The sequence below is a fragment of the Zingiber officinale genome, chromosome 5A, assembly GCF_018446385.1.
Source record: "Zingiber officinale cultivar Zhangliang chromosome 5A, Zo_v1.1, whole genome shotgun sequence".
Taxonomy (NCBI): domain Eukaryota; kingdom Viridiplantae; phylum Streptophyta; class Magnoliopsida; order Zingiberales; family Zingiberaceae; genus Zingiber; species Zingiber officinale.
In genome coordinates this window covers 63953089-63972685 of record NC_055994.1, presented here as the reverse complement: position 1 = coordinate 63972685, position 19597 = coordinate 63953089, and the positions used below count along the sequence as shown (strand labels likewise).

Genomic DNA, 19597 nt, shown 5'->3' with positions numbered 1-19597 from the left:
AGAAGAGACCTCTTCTTCCATCACCACACTTTAGAACCACAAGCGAAAAGGATGTAAGCTTCCCCTCACCTGTGGTACAAGGGATTTTAATGTGTTTTTGGATTTTATGAGGATTTTAAAACCTAGAACAAAGTTGTGAAAAATTCGGCCAAAAGAAGGACTTGTGATCCTAGGAATGTTTAAAATAAGCCTTGCTTCATGATAATTTTTCTATGCTTTGTAAGAAGGTTTTCTCTCATATTTTTATATACATGCGATGTTGGATTAGAGATGTATCTAACCCTAGAGTTTCGGCCAAAAAGGTTTTATAGGGGCTAGGGAAATTATTTTTTTACCTAACTTGCGCAAAACCCTCTAAATAAATGGTTAAGGACCCATTATTGTTTTCATGCTTGAAGGTTATTTGGAACCAAAAGTATCCCACTCACAAGTTTCGGCCAAGGAAGGGTTTAGGGTTAGGAATACTTTGAATTTAAACTCACCATGTTTATATGATAGAATATAGAGTTTCTTAAAGAGGTTGCATGCTTGTATGTTGATAGAAACTCATGAACACCACTCTTAATGTTTCGGCCATGGTAAGGTGAATGGCTTAGAATATCTTAAACAGAGTTTTAACATGCTCAAAACCTCCATGACAATAAGATATGAAAGTTTTTTGATGCTCCCATGCTTAATTAGAGTATAGGAAAATTGGTTGCATGATATATGTTAATTAAGACCACAAGGGTCCTAGCTTGTTTGTGAACCAAACTTGTATGTATAGTTTCTTTGATATTTTTGCCATAAAACTTGTTTAGGTTTTACATACTTTAGGCCACCTAAAACCTAGTTTAAAGACTTGGAAGGTTTCGGCCAAACATATGCTATGAGATAAAGAAAGGAAAAACCTAGGAAACCTAAGACACAACTTGAATGTATGTTTATAGTGCTTGACTTTTATACATGTTATGAAATGTGTTATGACTTTCTATGCTTTTATGCCATTTGAACAAATTCCATGCTTGATGAGGTTCGGCCATGTAGGGTTTAAAGACCTAGAAACCTTAAAATTTAGACCTCATGTGTTAAAGATGCTTATTATGAAATTGGGATAACATGTTGATTGTGTTCACATGCTTATATATTTAACTATGATTCAAATGGACACTTTTAAGTCTCGGCCATGAAGGGAATACATGCTTTAGAAACCCTAGAACTTACATTGAATATGCTCATGTCACTCTCCATGAAATAGGAAATGTAGAAAGCTAAAATTTACATGCTATATGTTGTTAGTGACCTAAAGTGATGCTAAGGGAAGTTTCGGCCATGACCACTTGTATGATGCCATTTATGAATTTATACATGATGTTAGAGTAAGTTCACATGCTTGTATGCTTGCTTGAAAACCTAAATGAGTACTTGTAAGTTTCGGTCAAGACCTAAATTTAAGGGCTTAAAGAATTTAGGAACTAACTCAATGGTGCTTACCATATTCCTTGAAATGAATGCTATAAATATGGTTAAGGTTTCCATGCTTTATGTCCTTTAGAACCTTGTTTCACGCTTGTTAAGATTCGGCCAAATGAGGTTTAAGGACTTGGAGAACTTAGAGTCCAAGTAAATCTTGTTTATGATACTTCCTATGAAAATGATATGTGAATGAATTAGGTTCTACATGCTTGCATGTTGTTTAAAACCTAAATGGGCACCTAAGAGGGTTTCGGCCATGATAAGAACCCAAAGGATTAGGAAGCTTAGTACCCAAATTAATCATGTTACATTGTTCCTTATGATTGGATGAGCACATGATATACTTTTATGCTTAGACATGTATGCTTGTGAGCTATACCAGATGAGAATTTTTACGATATGTTATGAGTTCAAAATATGCATGTTTTATGTTATGATATGTGGGTAAATCTTACATGCTTTGATGATATGATATGAGCTGAAAATATGCATGCTTATGTTATGATATGTGGTTAAATTATGCATGCTTTGATGCTATGTTTAATGCTTAAAATATGCATGCTTCCATGATATGCTATGTGGTTAAATTATGCATGCTTTGATGCTATGTTAGTGCTTAAAATATGCATGCTTTCATGATATGCTATGTGGTTAAATTATGCATGCTTTGATGCTATGTTTAGTGCTTAAAATATGCATACTTGCATGATATGCTATGTGGTTAAATCATGCATGCTTGATGATATGCTTTGTGCTTGAGATATGCATGTTTTTATGATCTATGCCTAAGTGATGCATATTGTTATGATATGATGTATGCCTAAGTGATGCATATTTTTATGGTATGATGTATGCCTAAGTGATGCATACCTTTATGACATGATGTATGCCTAAGTGATGCATACCTTTATGATATGATGTATGCCTAAGGGATGCATACTTTTATGACATGATGTATGCCTAAGTGATGCATACTTTTATGATATGAAGTGTGCCTAAGTGATGCATGCTTTTATGATGTATGATATGTATAAGTATGACATGTACTTTACTTTATGTGGCTTGTACCAAGGGTGGGCTCCATAAGCGCCCCGGGGTCGATGGAATAAGACTCGGGCCTCGTTAGGGATGGGCTCCTAAGTGCCCCTAGGTCGATGGAGTAAAACTCGGGCCTAGTATGTTTGCCTTGTAGGGTTCAAGACTTGCTACCTTGGACCTACATAGGTTGCGCGCAATATGTAAGTGGTACATAGCCGGGATCCCCTTTAAGTTGAGATTATGTTCAAGTATATATGTAAGAAGAAATGGTTTTAAAGGTCATGAGACATACATATGTTTTTCAGATACATGTTTTCCAAAATCATATTGCATATACCTTATGATGATTTATGATATGCCATGGTTAGATATGATTATGTTATGTTCCACGATATGTCCATGTGTATGATATTCCATGACTCCTTATGATGATATGCCATGATTAGATAAGATTATGTTATGCTTCATGCTATGCTTACGCTATGATATGCCATGACTAGTTATGATTTCTTCATGTTGCATGATATGCTTAAAAGAGTATGTTACATTACGTCATGACTAATTGAAATGATGTCATGTTGAGACATTCTTTGATTATACTATGATTTATGGTTTTAGTGAGTAGGAAAGGAACTTACTGAGCCATGAGTGCTCACAGCTTACTGTCCTTGTACCACAGATAAAGGAAAAAGCTGGATGAGCTAGAGGAGCAGCAGGAGAGGCAAGGAGATGTGTGTGGCAGTGGCTAGGCAACCAAATAAGAACCTGCTTTAAAAACTTTTAAAGAACTATGCTTTGTTATCATGAATTGTAGTACCGTATGTGTAACTTGATGTTATGTTTCTACTAATTTTGATATCATGTTATTAAGGCCATGATAGTGTAGTTCAGATTTGATGAAAAGGAAACAAAAGAAAAGTTTTTATTAAACTAAGAAAATCATTTTAAGTCTTTCGCTGTAATTTGTACATAGAGTATCGTAGCCCCGTCCCTTAGAGTTAGCAGGGAGGGCGGGCGTTACATATACAGTCTATTCAGGAACACAAGCAGGACTAGGAAGAAATCAAAATAGCCACACAAGGTTGTGAAAAAATATCCTACAAAAGCTTTTACTCCATAGATGAAGCATTCACTTCTGTTAGGGCAATAATTGGCCCTAACTTCTTTATAAGCACCTTACTTAAGGCAAGAGGAAAATTAGACAAAATACAGTTTGACAGAACTTATGCTCAAATAGCCATACCTGAACTAGACAAAATAGAAACTCTACCTTCAAGTTTTATCCATAGACTTCATTATTTAACTTTGGCCCAACTAAAAGTAAATGCGGCCTCAACTTCAGAATAGAGAGCTTCAGAATCTATGCTATTGGAACTTCCTATAACTATTTCAGAAGACATTTTCACATGTGTTCGAAGTATGGCTGAAAAATCAACCTTAAATACTTTTCTTGAGCTATGTGACATAGTCAAAGAATTTCATGCCAATCCCCCAGAAGGTATGATAATCATCTACGAAGTCGAATTCAGTATTAAACTAACACTAATAGAAAAGTTATTTTTAATGACGAATATTAACGATGGTAATTGATACCGTCGTTATTGGCGGTTCAACAACGATAAGATTTAGTGCCCATTGTTGATATATACACATTAACGAAAGCATTTTGTTTCGTCATTGATACTTTGTCATCAACGATCGTATTGTTGGTGCAATATTCCCAAGGTCAAGGTTGACCTGGTTGACTGAGCTTGAATTGGGTCAAGCTCGAGTCTTGATGTTTGGGTTTCGATGTTTGACAATACATGGAGACAAGACATGGAGATTGTAGGTGCAATTGTTCATGTGGTGAGATTATGAAGGAGAGTCAAGTAGGTCAAGGGATTGACCGGATACTTGATTGGAAAGTCCTGGTGAGTGAAGCCGGGCAGAAGAAAAGTCCTAGTGAGTGAAGCTAGGCGGAAGGAAAGTCCTAGTGAGTGAAGCTAGGCAGAAGGAAAGTCCTGGTGAGTGAAGCCAGGCAGATGGAAAGTCCTAGTGAGTGAAACTAGGCAGAAAAAAAGTCCTGGTGAGTGAAGCCAGGCAGATGGAAAGTCCTAGTGAGTGAAGCTAGGCAGAAGGGAAGCCCTGGTGAGTGAAGCCAGGCAAGGGAAATCTAGGTGGATCAAGGATTGATCAAACACCTGATATTGATAAGCCCAAGTGGGTCAAGGATGACCGGACACTTGGCATGAGGAAAAGAATCCAAGTAGGTCAAAGGGATTGATCGGATACTTGGCACGATGAAATCAAAATGGATCAAGGTTGATCGGACATCTGGTGTTGGGAAGTCCAAGTAGGTCAAAAGAATGACCGAACACTTGGAACGAGGAAATCCAGATGGGTCAAAGTTGACCAGACATCTGGTGGAAGTCCAAGTGGGTCAAAGGGATTGACCGGACACTTGGTAAGGGAGTCCTAGCAGGTCAAGGATGACTAGAAGCTAGGCATGATGTATCGACCGGTCATGGAGGACCGTATGTTTGTTTGAGGGATGTTTGGACTTGATTTGGCAAGTCTCACATGGGCTGGATCGATCAACCGATCGATTGGCTCATGCCCAATCGATCGGTTGATCGATGGGTGAGTCCTGCGGAAGGGGAACCTCCCAACCGATCAGTGGATCGATTGGGGAGAATTGCCGATCGCACAGAATGCCTCCCAATTGATCGACCGATCGATTAGGAGCCTCCAATCGATATACTGATCGATTGGGAGCTGCAATTTTGCGCGATAAGCCCTGGATCGATCAGTCGATCGATCCAGGCAATTCCCAGGAGCACAGAGGCACTCTGGATCGATCGACTGATCGATCCAAAAACTCCCCAATCGATTGGGAGCAATCCAATCGATTGGGATTTGACCGTTGGCGTCGTATTTAGCTATTGGCGAGCGTTTCTCTCGATTGAACTCTCGACTTTCATCTCCGATCTTCACAGCGACCATAGAGCTTCTCCACAACCACTCTCACGCCAGATCTTGAAGGTTCTTGGAGGCATTTCCAAGTCAAGAGGTGAATCTACAGCAAGAAGAAAAAGCTAGGGTTAGGGTTTATTGTGTAAACAATGTAAGCTTTCCCTTGTATTTGCTTCTCCTTGTTTCTTGTTGTATTGAGAGTATTGTAGGGCTTCTCTGCCTTCGGTAATTACCGAAAAGGAGCGTTTTCATAGTGGAGGGTGCGTGAGTATATGGATCCTTGGACTAGTCACCTCTTCTTGAGGTGGATACCAAATAAATCCCTAGTGTTAGCGTTGTGTGTTTGTTTGTTTGTATTTTCCGCTGCATTTCATTACAAGAAGCAAGTAACGACGGGCACGAGATCGCGCCGAGCTATTCACCCCTCTACCCCTCTAACTATATTTTGATCCCAACACATATTTTTTATTTTGGTCGTTAATGTCATACCTTTAACGAAGGAATTTTCTCCGGTCGTTATTGTAAGACCTTCAACAATGAATTATTTATCCTGTCCTTGTTATTTTTCTAATTTTTCATCGGCCTAATGATATTTTTTTAATGGTACTTATTTTAAAATGTAATTATAGATACTCTAGTAAGATATTTATTAATCTGGAATGACAACTATTCAAAACTCTTTACTCAGATCTAGCCATCCAACTCTCTATCTAGATCTAAAATGATCTGAACCATTGGATGCCGGAAGAGAGAAGCCTAGGGCTCCTTCTAAAAATGCTCCATCTATCAAACCAAGGAACTTCTCTTCTGGACGCCTTCACCCCTCTCACACCTCAAGCCTCACGCCTCACGCCTATGCCTCATGTCGAACACCGACCTCAATCCGCCGGCCGATGTCCGTCCTCCTCCATCTTCACTGTTGGCCGGCCAATTGCCGCAGCCAATGGCGGTGGCAAGGCGGCGCAGGGGTGTGCGGAAGCACCCCCTTGCTCCCAGAAATTCCACTAGTATACGGCCTCCGTCAAGGATCTTCTTCCTTTCCCCTCCCGATTGTTCCCTCCCCCGTCGATCTCGAGGCCGAAGCTCCCATCGAACCCTACCTCTGTTGCAGACTTCGGTGAGACGGAGGAAGATGGCGACAATGGAGATGCGGCCGAAGAGGAGGATGGCGGAGGCAGCAGGGGCGAAGTCGCGAAGAGAAAGTGAATATCAAATCGCGGCAACACATGGAGCACTGGGAGCGGCATTGCCCCAAGCCCAGCCTCAGGTGTCATGTGCCGCTGCCGAGGTACAAGGTACCGGTTCCATGGCCCAAGAGCAAAGACATGGTGAGATTGATTCTTGGGTAAGCCGGCTATGGTTTTCTTTTTCCCCAATTCTCTCATTGATCGTCGCAATGTATCTGATTAAACCTGATGATTGCCCTATCTAGTTTCTCCTTGCTTCTGATTCCCGTGTTGACTCATACTGATCTATAAAGACGGATCCTGTTACCACTTTGAGAAGAATATGGTATGATAAGTTAGCATCTGTCGAGTATGATTATCTCACGTTGTTTCCTTCGAGATACGTTGTGTGTACCTCAGTAGTTGATTTCTTATTTTCCTTGTTGCTGCTCTTCAGCAATGGTACATTAATAATCACCTTGCTCTCTATAAATTTTTCATTCATTTTTTAAAATATTCAGCCTTGACTTTTGAACTTATTGGAAACATTTTTGGACTTCGTGTAATCGTGTTGACTCAGTATTTTAGAGTTCACATACATGGAACTTTGATTAGTGTGAAAATAGAAGGGAAAATGGTGGAAGTATTCTTCTTGTTGTCAGATGATATTTTGGTTGCTTGGAGCTTAACCTGTCATTTATTTGGTCTTCCTAAATTCTCTATTTTTCTGTCAACAGATTTGGTATGATAATATTCCTCACACCAAACTCGTTGAATATAAGAAAGACCAAAACTGGGTACAGAGTTCAGGTGATTACCTAGTTTTCCCTGGAGGTGAAACTCAATTGAAAGATGGTGTTTCTAAATACATCGAGTTCATCGAGCTTGTAAGTACGTATTCTCAACTATTTTAGTATTCTGTTGCTGATTTCAGCCAAAGAAATTGTTGGACGTGCCTGTACTAGAGGCTAAGATTATATTCCTTCTATAATTATGGGTTTCTCGTTTGGTTATTTTTTTCTCTATAGAGTTGTTGGAATTTTATTTTTAATTTGTTCAATTAGCACTTATGACCTAATGCTTACCTTTTTGATATTATTGAGTGATGAACATGAATGCATGCCCTGTTCCATTCTGTTTCTGTTACTTTCTTTAAAATGTACAATGCTCTTTATCAATTCCAAATTTTTGATAAATTTTCATTGCATGATTATCCATTGTTGATTATCCATTTTAAGGGATAGGAATGTTATCACTATGTCTTTTGCGCCAAAAGACGGGCACGAAGCTCAAATACAATTTGCATTAGAGCATGGTATTCCAGTCTTTTTATCAATAATTAGAACTCAGAAGCTATCATTTCTTGACAATGTATTTAATTTGATTTACTGTTCACGCAGTAAAGTCGGATGCAGATGGTACATGCTATATTTTAATCAATTCTTTTACTTTTATAGACTAATGTTTATCCTTAATTTTATATCTGGACTATCTTAATACAGGTGGGAAGTCACTCTTGAAGCTCAATCGGATTCTTAGAGTTGGAGGATTTTTGTTTGGCCCCAACAACTGTTCAACACCTGTTTACCGCAATAATGAAAATATATGTGTAAAAATACGAGCTAACTCAAAAATCTTATGCTTCTAGGTAACTAAATTCTTTGTTGTTTTTTTATTTGTTCAAATGATATTTAAAAGATAATTTAGAAACATCATGTGCACACTTTTGATATACTTAATTCTGGTTCTTTGATAATGAGAAAGAGTAGGTTTTGTTCATTTTGAGTTGTCAATGTTTCATAGGCACACAAACTAGTAGTGAGGAACAATAGCATGCATGCTCATCTTGGTGATTGAAATTGATTGGTATTCTCTAATTTTTTTTTCTTATTTTATTGTAATATTATTGAATATGTTGTTACAATGTTAGACAATTACTGTTAGACAATCATTGTATATTTATCATTGATATCTTAATTGCCACTTATTCTATACACGGCTGTAATTCTTAAAAGATATGAAATTGTTCCAATAAATTAGGTTTAGCCCAGAAATATTTGTACTAAATGTTATTTAATATTTATTATTTATCTCCTGTTCTGATTATTATCTCTCTTGATTAGTGAAATTAAATTATAGGTTTAATATTTATTATTTTAAAAATTTTATTGTGATACTTATTTTTTGTATATTTATTATAGGTATTGAAGGTTTGATGCGAAATAGTCTTTTTGAGCTTTTGAGAATGTCAGCAAAATGAAAACTTTAGAGAAATTGAATATTTTTGATGTAAATTGTTGTGAATTTTATAAATTTAATGATGTACATACAATCATCATGTGACAAAAGGTAAAATCGTTTACTCCTAGCGTCCTCGCCACACTTGACCTTAGGTCATCACGAGGGAGGTAAATCATGACAGTCGAGAGGGCAAGTGATGGTGGGGTGAGTTACATAGGGTCCCAGGATTTACGCCCCGACAGCCCTGCGGTTCGATCTCGCGACCTCATGTGGTAAGCATGTCACCACTTATCATCTCGGATGACCTATGGGGTCATGTACATACAATCATCATGGTGGCAAAAGGCGAACATGCTCACCCTCAGCGCCCCCATCCCAGAGCCAACACGGAGGAGATAAATCACAGGCGGCTACTAGCCTTTGAAATAGTGACTAACATATAAGAGAGGTATTTACTTCGGCTTTGTCGAGATTCGAACTAATGGATGATTGTTTAATATTGGATGATAGTTTTGACAGGTTTAAAAAAATGAATTCTGTATTAGTAATGATGATGAAAAAAAATACTTATATAACGATGAAATATCACTAACGATAATAGTGAATACCGTTGTTAAGAGCTATTAATGATAGCATGTTTTTTTTTTCATGTCGCTAATCAATTCCCGACAAGTACTTTTAACTACAATTTCTTACGATATTTAATCTCGTCGTTGATGAGCATTAACAACGAGAAATCCCGTCATTAAAGGGTCTTTTTTTAATAATGTAAAGTGTTAAAAACTCACCAAAAACTGTGTTGGCTTAGTTAGATATGGATGTCAATGCCAACTACTATATTCTTTCAGAAAAATCAACATTGACTTTGAAAAATATATCCCAACAAACTATAGGGGATGAATTATTACCACATTTACTTTAATAGATTATGGACTTCTATCAAGACACTAGGTACGTGACCCAAACTCTGTTACAAACTTTCCAAAGAAATTGGTGGCATAATAACTCAAGCATTAGAAGAAGAGGAAACATTTGTGATATGCACTTTTGAAAGCTCCCAATCAGAATAGCTAAATCTAAAGATAGAACTAGCTAGACATTTGATCAAGATAGATGTTCATGACATAATTGGTCTTCATGTAGAACTTGAAGAATATCCTTTTGATCCTGATCTGAAATGGGCAACACATTTAGCACCAGTAGATCAACTTAAACACTAACGAACAATTTGTTCTAGGATCAATAGGAAGGTCCAAATGCCTATGTCCTAGTTGGTGAAACTTATACCGAAAATATTTATTGGCCAAAAGACATGAGAATCAGAATGTTTCCATTTACTTTCTCTACTCAACATATATCCCTTTTTCAACATTACCAAAATAAATTAGAATGCTCGGCAAATAAGAAACTGGCCAACTCAACAAAAACAACAAGGGCTTACAGACGTGATCTAAACACAACAACTCAGGCCACTAGCTCCAGGGCTCTGTCTTTACATTCTATAGGTGAACATAATCTGGAAAACATGATGGAGCCATGATGCATGACATCAACACTATAGCCATGATGATAGCCTCACAAAAATCATAAGCAATGACACCATGAAGCAAAATCGTAAGCAATGATGTCATAAAAAAGAGGCCCCCTCTTTGTCAAGATGATAACTCACCTCTCTTTCTCCATCATGTTGTGCCCCCCCTCCTCCCCTCTTTTTCCACAGAACTGACAGCTCATCTCTTCTTTCCTTCTCCATGAAGTAACTTTCTAGCCTCTGACTTCATCTCCTCTTTCTATAAATACCTACCTCAGGCCTCCAGCAAGATGCAAGAAGAAGCTTGTGTGATAGTGTGTGCTAGTGTGATTTAGTGCAAGTGTGATTTCAATTCCATGTGAGTACTATAAGTATCTCTTATAAATTTCCTTATGCAAGCTTGTACCTTATTTATATAATTTCCTTATGTAAGTCTATAGCTAGCTAAGTTAGCTTGTATGCTTTAAATTTCCTTGTTTGTATATTTCTAGTGAAAATCTGGTATGACAGCTTAATAAAAAAGCTTTATTTTCATCTCATTGTCTTTAAAAATTAGGACATGTCTTGTGGTTTAAGCTTGTAAAACCTATGGTGACTAAGTTGGATAGCAAGAACTACTAAAAGCTCGTTATAAGACCTACAAAAGTCAGGATGGATCTTGAACAATAAGACATAACTGATGAGAAGTAATAAGAAAAAATATCCTTCCAAAATGTCTAGATTTAGCAATCACTGTTTGAAATTACGGTTCATAATTACTGTTCACTTCTTACTATTCATAATTACTGTTCATAATATCTGAAAAACATAACTAAGCACGTAAATCTCTCTCTCTCTCTCTCTCTCTCTCTCTCTCTCTATATATATATATATATATATAGGCAACGCTTTGTGCGCGACACGCATACATGGCGTTTCCAACTTGATTTCTTTGAAAAAAAATATTTCTTTTATTCTCTCTCCGTTTTTGCCTTTTATTCAAAACGACGATGAAGGTATTCTCCAAATCTAAATTTCCCTCGCTCTCTCTCTCCCACTTGCCTCTTCCTTCACTGCCATCTTCCATCGCAGTGTGCTCCTACCAGGCAAGTAAAAGTAAAGGCGCTGCAAACTACTTGGACAATTTACAGTCGGATGCTTGTTCTCAAGTTGGCTAGCAGCAGATTTGCTTAGCACCCCTCTCAATTCTTGATCGTAAGTCTTTCCACTCCATAGTATGTTTTTCAGCTCTGTATAATATTTTTACCTCTGATATATTCTACAATGCACAAGCCCTAGCTGCTTTCTTACCAATTTTTATTTATATAATTTGCTGAGAACTTCTCAATCATCAATTCATAACCAATGGTAATTCATTTATTATTAAGATGTAATTCCCAACCGTGATTCTAATATATAGAAGGATTTAAGTGGTAATTCGTTTATATTCCTAATATGATACTGTTTATACGTATTCCTAAATGATCTATTTAATTAACATATGAGAAAACATATGTTATTATTATTGGACATATAGCTGCTACAATGTTGTAGCAACTACTTGGAATGTTAACTGCTACAGCATTGTAGTAGCTACTTGGAATGTTAGCTACTACAATGTTGTAACAGCTACTTAGAATATTAATTGCTACAACTAGGTATCATCTACTTTGACGACTAGCTGCTACAACGTTGTAGTAGTTACTTGGAATGTTAACTACTACAATGATGTAGCAGCTAGTTGGAATGTTAACTGCTACAACTGTATAGCAGTTACTTCGATAGCTAGCTAATACAGCGTTGTAGTAGCTACTTGGAATGTTAACTACTACAACGGTGTAGTAGCTAGTTGGAATGTTAACTGCTACAACTGTATAGCAGCTACTTCGACAGCTAGCTAATACAGCATTGTAGCAGCTACTTGGAATATTAATTGCTATAACCGTGTAGCAGCTACTTCGACGATTGGCTACTATAGCATTATAGCAGCTACTATAGCATTATAGCAACTACTTAGAATATTAACTGCTACAATGGTGTAGCAGCTACTTCAATAGTTAGCTATTACAACGTTGTAGCAACTACTTGGAATATTAACTACTCTAATGGTGTAGTATCTACTTGGAATATTAACTGCTACAATTGTGCAACAACTACTTGAAATATTAACTGCTACAACGGTGTAACAGCTACTTCGACAGCTAGCTGCTACAATGTTGTAGTAGATACTTGTTAGGATGTATACTAAAAGCCTAGCTTTTGGTATAAACATTTATCTAGAAATAAGAATCACATTGGTCAAATGTCTACATTTATGTAGTTGTTCAATTAATTTATATTGTAGATAACATGGTGTGTGATGTCACACACAGAAGATCATGTTATCGGTTCCTTTTAAATTATAAACAGTAGCTCACGACCAAGATGGAAAGGAACAAACCATTGGAAGGTCGTAGTGTAATTAGATATTAGTTTATCTTAACTATATAATTACACTAGTACACTTAGAGTGTATTAAGTAGGACCATTTGAGGTCGTTCCTTTTATACTGACTTTATGAAGGAACAAAGACCTCAGTTATTATGGAAGTGTGTGCTCTTAATCCTAATATAATAACAAGCACATATATTTGATATTTATTTCTTTAATTTATCAATGGGTGAGATTTAGTTCGATGAATCAATAAGCCTGATAAGTTGGGAAATGATATCACTTATAGTGTGTGTTGTTGATTATAGAAGGAAACTGTGTCCTAGTGATCTAGGTTGAGAATGTCCCCAAGAGGAGCTCATAAGGATTGTCATGTTAAACCCTGCAGGTGGACTTAGTCCGACATGACGATAAAGTTGAGTGATACTACTCTTGGAGCTAGATATTAATTAAGTGAGTTGTCAGTAACTTACTTAATTAGTAGACATTTGTTATCTTAAACACAGGAAGACTAACACACTCATAATAAGAAGGAGCCCAAATGTAATTTGGGATTGGTGCGGTAGTTCAATAATAGTTCTCTAGTGGAATGAATTATTATTGATAAAATTAAGTTGTGTGTTCGGGGCGAGCACGGGATGCTTAATTTTATCGGGAGACCAAAACCAATTCCTCCTCTTGGTCCCTATCGTAGCCTCTTAATTATAGAGTACTATACTCACTTATACCCACCTTCTTACCCATCCTATAGGGGCCGGCCAAGCTAGCTTGGAGACCAAGCTAGGGCCGGCCATGGGTATGTTCATGGGTGAATTCATGTGGCCGTCCCTACTAAAATAAAAAGGAATTTTAATTTTAAAATTTTTCTTATGTGGATAATATAATTTAAAAGAGAGTTTAAAAATTTAAATCCTTCCTTTTATAAGATTCTACAAAAGATTAAGAGAAGAGTTAAAATCTCTTTCCTTATTTGTAGATTAAAAGGTTGATTTTAATTTTGGTAAAAACTTTCCTTTTAATTATATTCATGATTTAAAAGAAAGTTTAAAAATTAAAAATTCTCTTTTATTAGTTTCTACAAAAGATTAAGAAAATATTTAATATCTTTCCTTATTTGTAGATTGAAAGGAGATTTTAATTTTTAGAGATAACTTTCCTTTTTGGAAATTATCCAAATGTTTAAAAGAAAGATTTTAATTTATAAAATTTCTTTTTATTAACCAATCATGAAGGGATTAAAATTATTGGAGAAATTTTTATAAATTTCTAGAAACAAATTAGGAAGTTTTAATTTTTGTTTTAATTAAAACTCTCCTTGTTTTGGGGAGAAGAGTGGCCGGCCATTATAATTTGAAAAGAGAAAAATATTTTAATTAAATAAATTTTCCTTTTCAATGGCAAAAGAATTAAGGAAGTTTTTATTAAATTTTCCTTATTTGCCAAGACCAAGGATTATAAAAGAGGGGGTAGAGGAGGCTTCAAGGCAAAGGACTCTATTCTATTTTTCCTCTCTTTTCTCCTTGGGTGTGGCCGGCCCTTTCTTTCCTCTCCTCTCCTTTGTGTGGCCGAAACCTTCTCATGGTGGAGATAGCTTTGGTGGCCGAATCTAAGAAGGAGAAGAAGGAGAGAAAAGAAGCCTCTTTTCTAGCATCCCTTGGAGCATGGTGGTGGTGGCCAAACCTCTTCATCCTAGGAGAAGTTTTGATGGCCGAAACTTGTAAGGAAGAAGAAGGTGCTTGGTGGTTCTCATCTCGGAAGATCGTTGCCCACACAACGTCCGAGGTTAGAAGAGGAATACGGTAAAAGATCAAGAGGTCTTTCTAGAAGGTATAACTAGTAGTTTTTCCTTTTCCGCATCATGCTAGTTATTTATGGAAATAATACCAAATACAAGAGGCTTACGATTCTAGTATTTCGAATATGTTTTTCGATGTTGTGTTCTTTTATTTTATTTTTCCTTGTGATTTGATTGTTCTTTTCGATTAACCTAAAGTTATTTTAGAAAATTAAATATTAGCTTTCTATAAAAGGTTTTGTCTAGTCGGTGGTGGTTGCTCCCATATCCAAGAAGGACATGTGCCTCGCCACGTCAGTACTGGGAACCAATTATGGAAATTAATATTTAATGGAATTAATAACTTAAGGTGATTTGGGTCGAACGTGTTAAGTTCCGCAAGAGACCCAAGTCAAAACCTAAAAGAACGAATAGATTAAGTTTTGGATCAAACGTGTTAAGTTCCACAGGCGATCCAAAATTTAATTTAAAAGAACACATGGTAGCTAGGAAAAGGTTCAGACCTTTGTACAAAATTTTTGGACAGTGGAACCTCTAGGTTTTCCGAGTAGCAACCAACAATTGGTATCAGAGCTAGGGTTTTGCCTCTGTGTATTTGGTATTAGTTTAATTATGCACATGTCATACATAATTTAGGTAGGTTAATAGTAGGATGTGCTAACTTTGTGGATGCAGGATCCAACTATTATGGCTTATAGTTATTATGTGTGTGATTGGACCCTTGGACATGTCAAGGGCATTTTATTGTGTGTGCATGATTGTATTATAAAATACAACAGGAGCTGTATTTAGTTTTATTAGGATTTTATTTTTGATCTAGTTACATGTACATTCCTTTTATTGAATATAGGATCGATGGATGTAAATTTTATTTTATGTTCGATCTAGTTTACATGTACATTCCTTCGAGGAATATAGGATCAAAATGTAAAATTCTATTTATATCGCGGATCGAATCTTGCAAAGCGTGGAACCTTCTAAGGACCAGAGGCGCAGCGGAACTAGGAGCAAGATGGATGCGGCAGCTAGACCCGGTGGCAGTGGCCAAATATGGCAGCAGCTTGGGATGACAACACACGGAGGACAACAAGAGATAAAAGCCATAATATTTGAAAATTAGATTTTCTATTTATTGCTTTTATTGTGCTGTGTGTGCATGTTAGTTTACATTCCTCATTTATAAATAACTAAGTGGGAGAGGGATTTTTAAGTAAATCTCATGGTCTCCATTACTGGTTTGTAAGTGATGCAAACAAGCTTGTGCGTTGGCTCTGAGTGCCTTCCTCCATAATGGATGAGCTTGTTTGTGGATCACTAGAATAGACTTCCATTTTTGGATGACTATAGGAAGTTAATTAAGAGCGTGTGATCTTCCCCAACGGAAGGGGCATAATCTTATTAATGGACTTAGTGTCAAGTAATGGTATACACTTAGACACATCTAATAGTATCCTCCCCATCGGAGTCACAGCTATTATTTGTGTGACCAAATGATACCAACTATTAATTTTATTTGTCAAAAAGTTAGGTTGACAAGATAATAAAATTAATGGGTTAAAACCCTCCTTTTACAAATGTTGAATTTGTATACGTCCACACTAACGTGGCATGCAAAATTCACGGTGTTTGAGCTGTTGGTGAATTTAAATAATATTGTTTGAGGAATCAATATTTTTTTAAAATTCAAAAGTTTTTGACCAAATATTTGATCAAAGACAGATCAACTATTAATTTTATTCGTCATAAAGTAAAGTTGACGAGATAATAAAATTAATGAATAAAATCTCCTCTTCAATTTTGTATACACAAAATTCATGGAAATTTTAAGGAGTTGATCTTGACCAAATATTTTTTGTGATTCTTAGGATTTAAAATGTTTGTCAATCCCTAATAGTCATACTATAGAAAAGACTTAGTAGTCCCAATTGTAATGATTGGAAATAGGACTTGGACATTAAGGTAGACTGTCTTCTTAGAACTAAGAACAATATAGGTGTATTTAATTCATTAGTTGAAACATATTTAGTGGTGTTATCTACCAGAACCTGGAGTGTAGATATAGATGCCATCAATCATGTCCGCAATTCATTGCAGGGTTCCAGGAAATCCGGCAACTAAATGAAATTAAAACACCGTCCACATGGGCACTACTGTAAAAATGGTAGCTGTTGCAGTGGGAGATGTTTATCTTTTGATAAGAACAAAACATGGATTTTTGAGTAATTGTCTTTACGCACCAAGTTTAGAAAGAACTAGTTTTCAGTTTCTAAACTATTCAAAGAACTTGATATTCTGCCTCTTTTAATAACAAAGTTGTTATTAAGAAAAAGAGGGAAGTTATCTGTTCTGGTACGTTGATTGGCAATTTATAAATCCAATAACTCTCACTATGCAACAAATGGAAATTAGTAACACATCTTCTAACTTTAAAAGAAAGTAACCTTCGAAAATGAACCAATTATATCTTTAGCTTCTAAGGCTAGGTTATATTAACTTGAGTAGGATTCATTGGTAGCTGATGAACTTTTGGGTTCATTAGTAGTGGAAATCTTTCCAACCTACGAGTCTTACTTGGAAGGAAAAATAACCAAGAAGTTTTTAAGTCTAAGGGGTATGGAGTCAAAGATATATTGGAATTGGTTCATTCTGATTTGTGTGATCCTATGAGCATCCAGGCAAGAGGTTGTTTCAAATATTTCATCTATTTTATAGACAACTATTTGAGATACGGATATATTTACTTGATGTGCCGCAAGTCTAAGTGCTTTGATTAGTTCAAAGAGTACGAGGCTAATGTGGAGAAACGACAAAGTAAAAGTATCAAGACACTACGGTAAGATCGTAGTGGCAAGTATCTCTTGGGAGAATTTAGGAGTCATTTATCAGAAGTAGGGATTAAATCCCAACTAACTGCACCTGGTACACCCCAACAGAATGGTGTAGGAAAAGGAAGGTATAGGACTCTTATGAAAATAAGTAGATTGATGAGTTATTAAGAATATTATCAAAATTATTTTAAGGATATACTCTGGAAACGGGAGTGAATATAGTACCTTCTAAAGTCAGAACTCTCTACTCATATAGAATTGCTGAATAGGCGTAAGCCTATTTCGAAGCATATTCGGATTCGGGTAATCCAGCACATATGCAGAAGAGAGACAATGATAAGTTGGACAGGAATTCACTTGTTTGTGGGTTATCCTAGTGAAATGAAAGTAGGTTTATAATCTTAAAAATCAGAAGGTCATTTTAGCATCAATGACCTATTTTTAGAAAAGGACTATGTAATAAACCATGTGCCCATAAGAAAATTTGTTCTTAAGGAAATAATAAAAGGCATGTCTAATCTAGTACCAACTGTACAAGATGAGATACCACAAGAAAACTGCAACACGTATCATAAATGATACACAATTGCAGAAAGTGTCTTGTCGTAGTGGGAGGGTTGTTAGGCAACCTAAAAAGATTCATATTTTGGGAGAGTTTTTGGACTCGATCCCTGGAGGACATGAACCTGATCTCTGGTCATATGATGAAGTACTCCAAGATAAAGATGCAACATCTTGGCAAAGAGTAATGAATAACAGAATTAGAATATATGTATTCTAATAAAATCTGGAAGCTTGTAGAATCACCAAATGGTGTAAAAGCCGTTGGGTGTAAAAAGGTCTATAATAGGAAAAGAGGGATAGACAGGAAGGTAGTAACTTTCAAAGCAAGGCTTGATGAAAAAGGAAACTTTTTCACTGGTAGCCATGTTTAAGTCTATCCAGATTCTTTTATCTATTTGGCAAGTGGATGTCAAGACAGCATTCCTTAATGGAAGTCTTGAAGAAAGCATCCATATAAAGCAACCAGAAGGGTTCATTGCAAAGGGCTAAGAGCATCTTGTGTGCAAGCTCAATCAGTCTATGGACTGAGGCAAAGCTTCAAGGTCTTGGAACATCCGGTTTATCAAAGTAATCCAGATCTATGGATTTAGTAACCGGATAAGTCTTGTGTATACAAAAGGTGTGATGGAAGCGTGGTGGTATTTCTTGTACTATACGTAGATAACATTTTTGGTAGTTGGAAACAATATCAAAGTGTTGTCAGAAGTAAGGGTATGGTTGTCCAAACAATTCGATATAAAGGACTTGGGAGAATGTATATATTCTTGAGATCATCAAAGTAATAAGTGATCGCAAGAAAAGAATATTTTACTTATCCCAAGCTTCATATATCAGAAAAATCCTTGCTCGTTTTAAGCATACAAAACTCCAAGAAAGGTTTCTTACCTTTTCAGGATGGAGTAACTTTATCTAAAGATATGTCTCTGTAGACATCAAAGGAGATAAAGGAAATAAAGGGAGTTCTTTATGCTACGGCTGTTGGAAGCCTAATGTATGTTATTCACGAGATCAGAAATCTATTTTGCCAAGGGCATAGTTAGCAGATATCAAAGTAACCCTGGACAAGGACAGTAGACTGCAGTAAAGCATATATTGTAGTATCTTAGAGGCACTAGAGATTATATGCTAGCTTACAAGGCAGTTAATTTAGTCCTTGTGGGTTGCTTGGATTTTGACTTCCAATCGGATAGGGACAATAATAAGTCAACCTCGGGGTTTTGTGTTTACTTTAGGAGGTAAAGTCATAACTATGGAAGAGTGATAAGCATAGGTGTTTTTCTGGACTCCACCATAGAAGCTTAGTATATAGCAAGCCTCTGAGGTAGCCATAAAAGCTGAATGACTCAATAACCTCAAGATAGACTTAGATATGATTTCTGGTTTGTCCAAAGATTATTACAATTTATTGTAATAATGTTGGTGCAGTAGCAAACTCGAAGAAACCATAAGTCTATAAGGCAAGTAAACACAATAGAGCGCAAGTACTACCCAATACAAGAAATTGTATAACGAGGAGAAGTTGTTGCCGCCTAGATTGCATCAGGTGATGACCTATAGATCCTTTCACTAAGGTCCTTAAGGCAAGAGCTTTTGATGGGCATGTTGAAGGGTTAGG

The 19597-nt window shown here is 36.5% G+C and overlaps 1 protein-coding gene across 5 annotated transcripts; it reads left to right on the top strand.

Moving 5' to 3' along the window:
• Positions 1-6249: 6249 nt before the first annotated feature.
• LOC121980527 lies at positions 6250-8584 on the top strand. 5 transcript variants are annotated; one of them, XR_006111581.1, is made up of 4 exons: positions 6250-6793; positions 6881-6960; positions 7352-7505; positions 8117-8584. XR_006111581.1 is itself a non-coding variant. In XM_042532600.1 (3 exons), exons 1-3 carry the CDS (start codon positions 6311-6313, stop codon positions 8132-8134), a joined length of 651 nt encoding a protein of 216 aa, XP_042388534.1. In that variant the 5' UTR covers positions 6250-6310; the 3' UTR covers positions 8135-8571. The 5 variants fall into 5 exon arrangements, 3 of the variants coding, with proteins under 3 accessions (XP_042388534.1, XP_042388533.1, XP_042388535.1); XR_006111580.1 differs by having other exon boundaries at positions 6250-6960; positions 8117-8583; XM_042532600.1 differs by lacking the exon at positions 6881-6960 and having other exon boundaries at positions 7352-7501; positions 8117-8571.
• The last annotated feature ends 11013 nt before the right edge of the window (positions 8585-19597 follow it).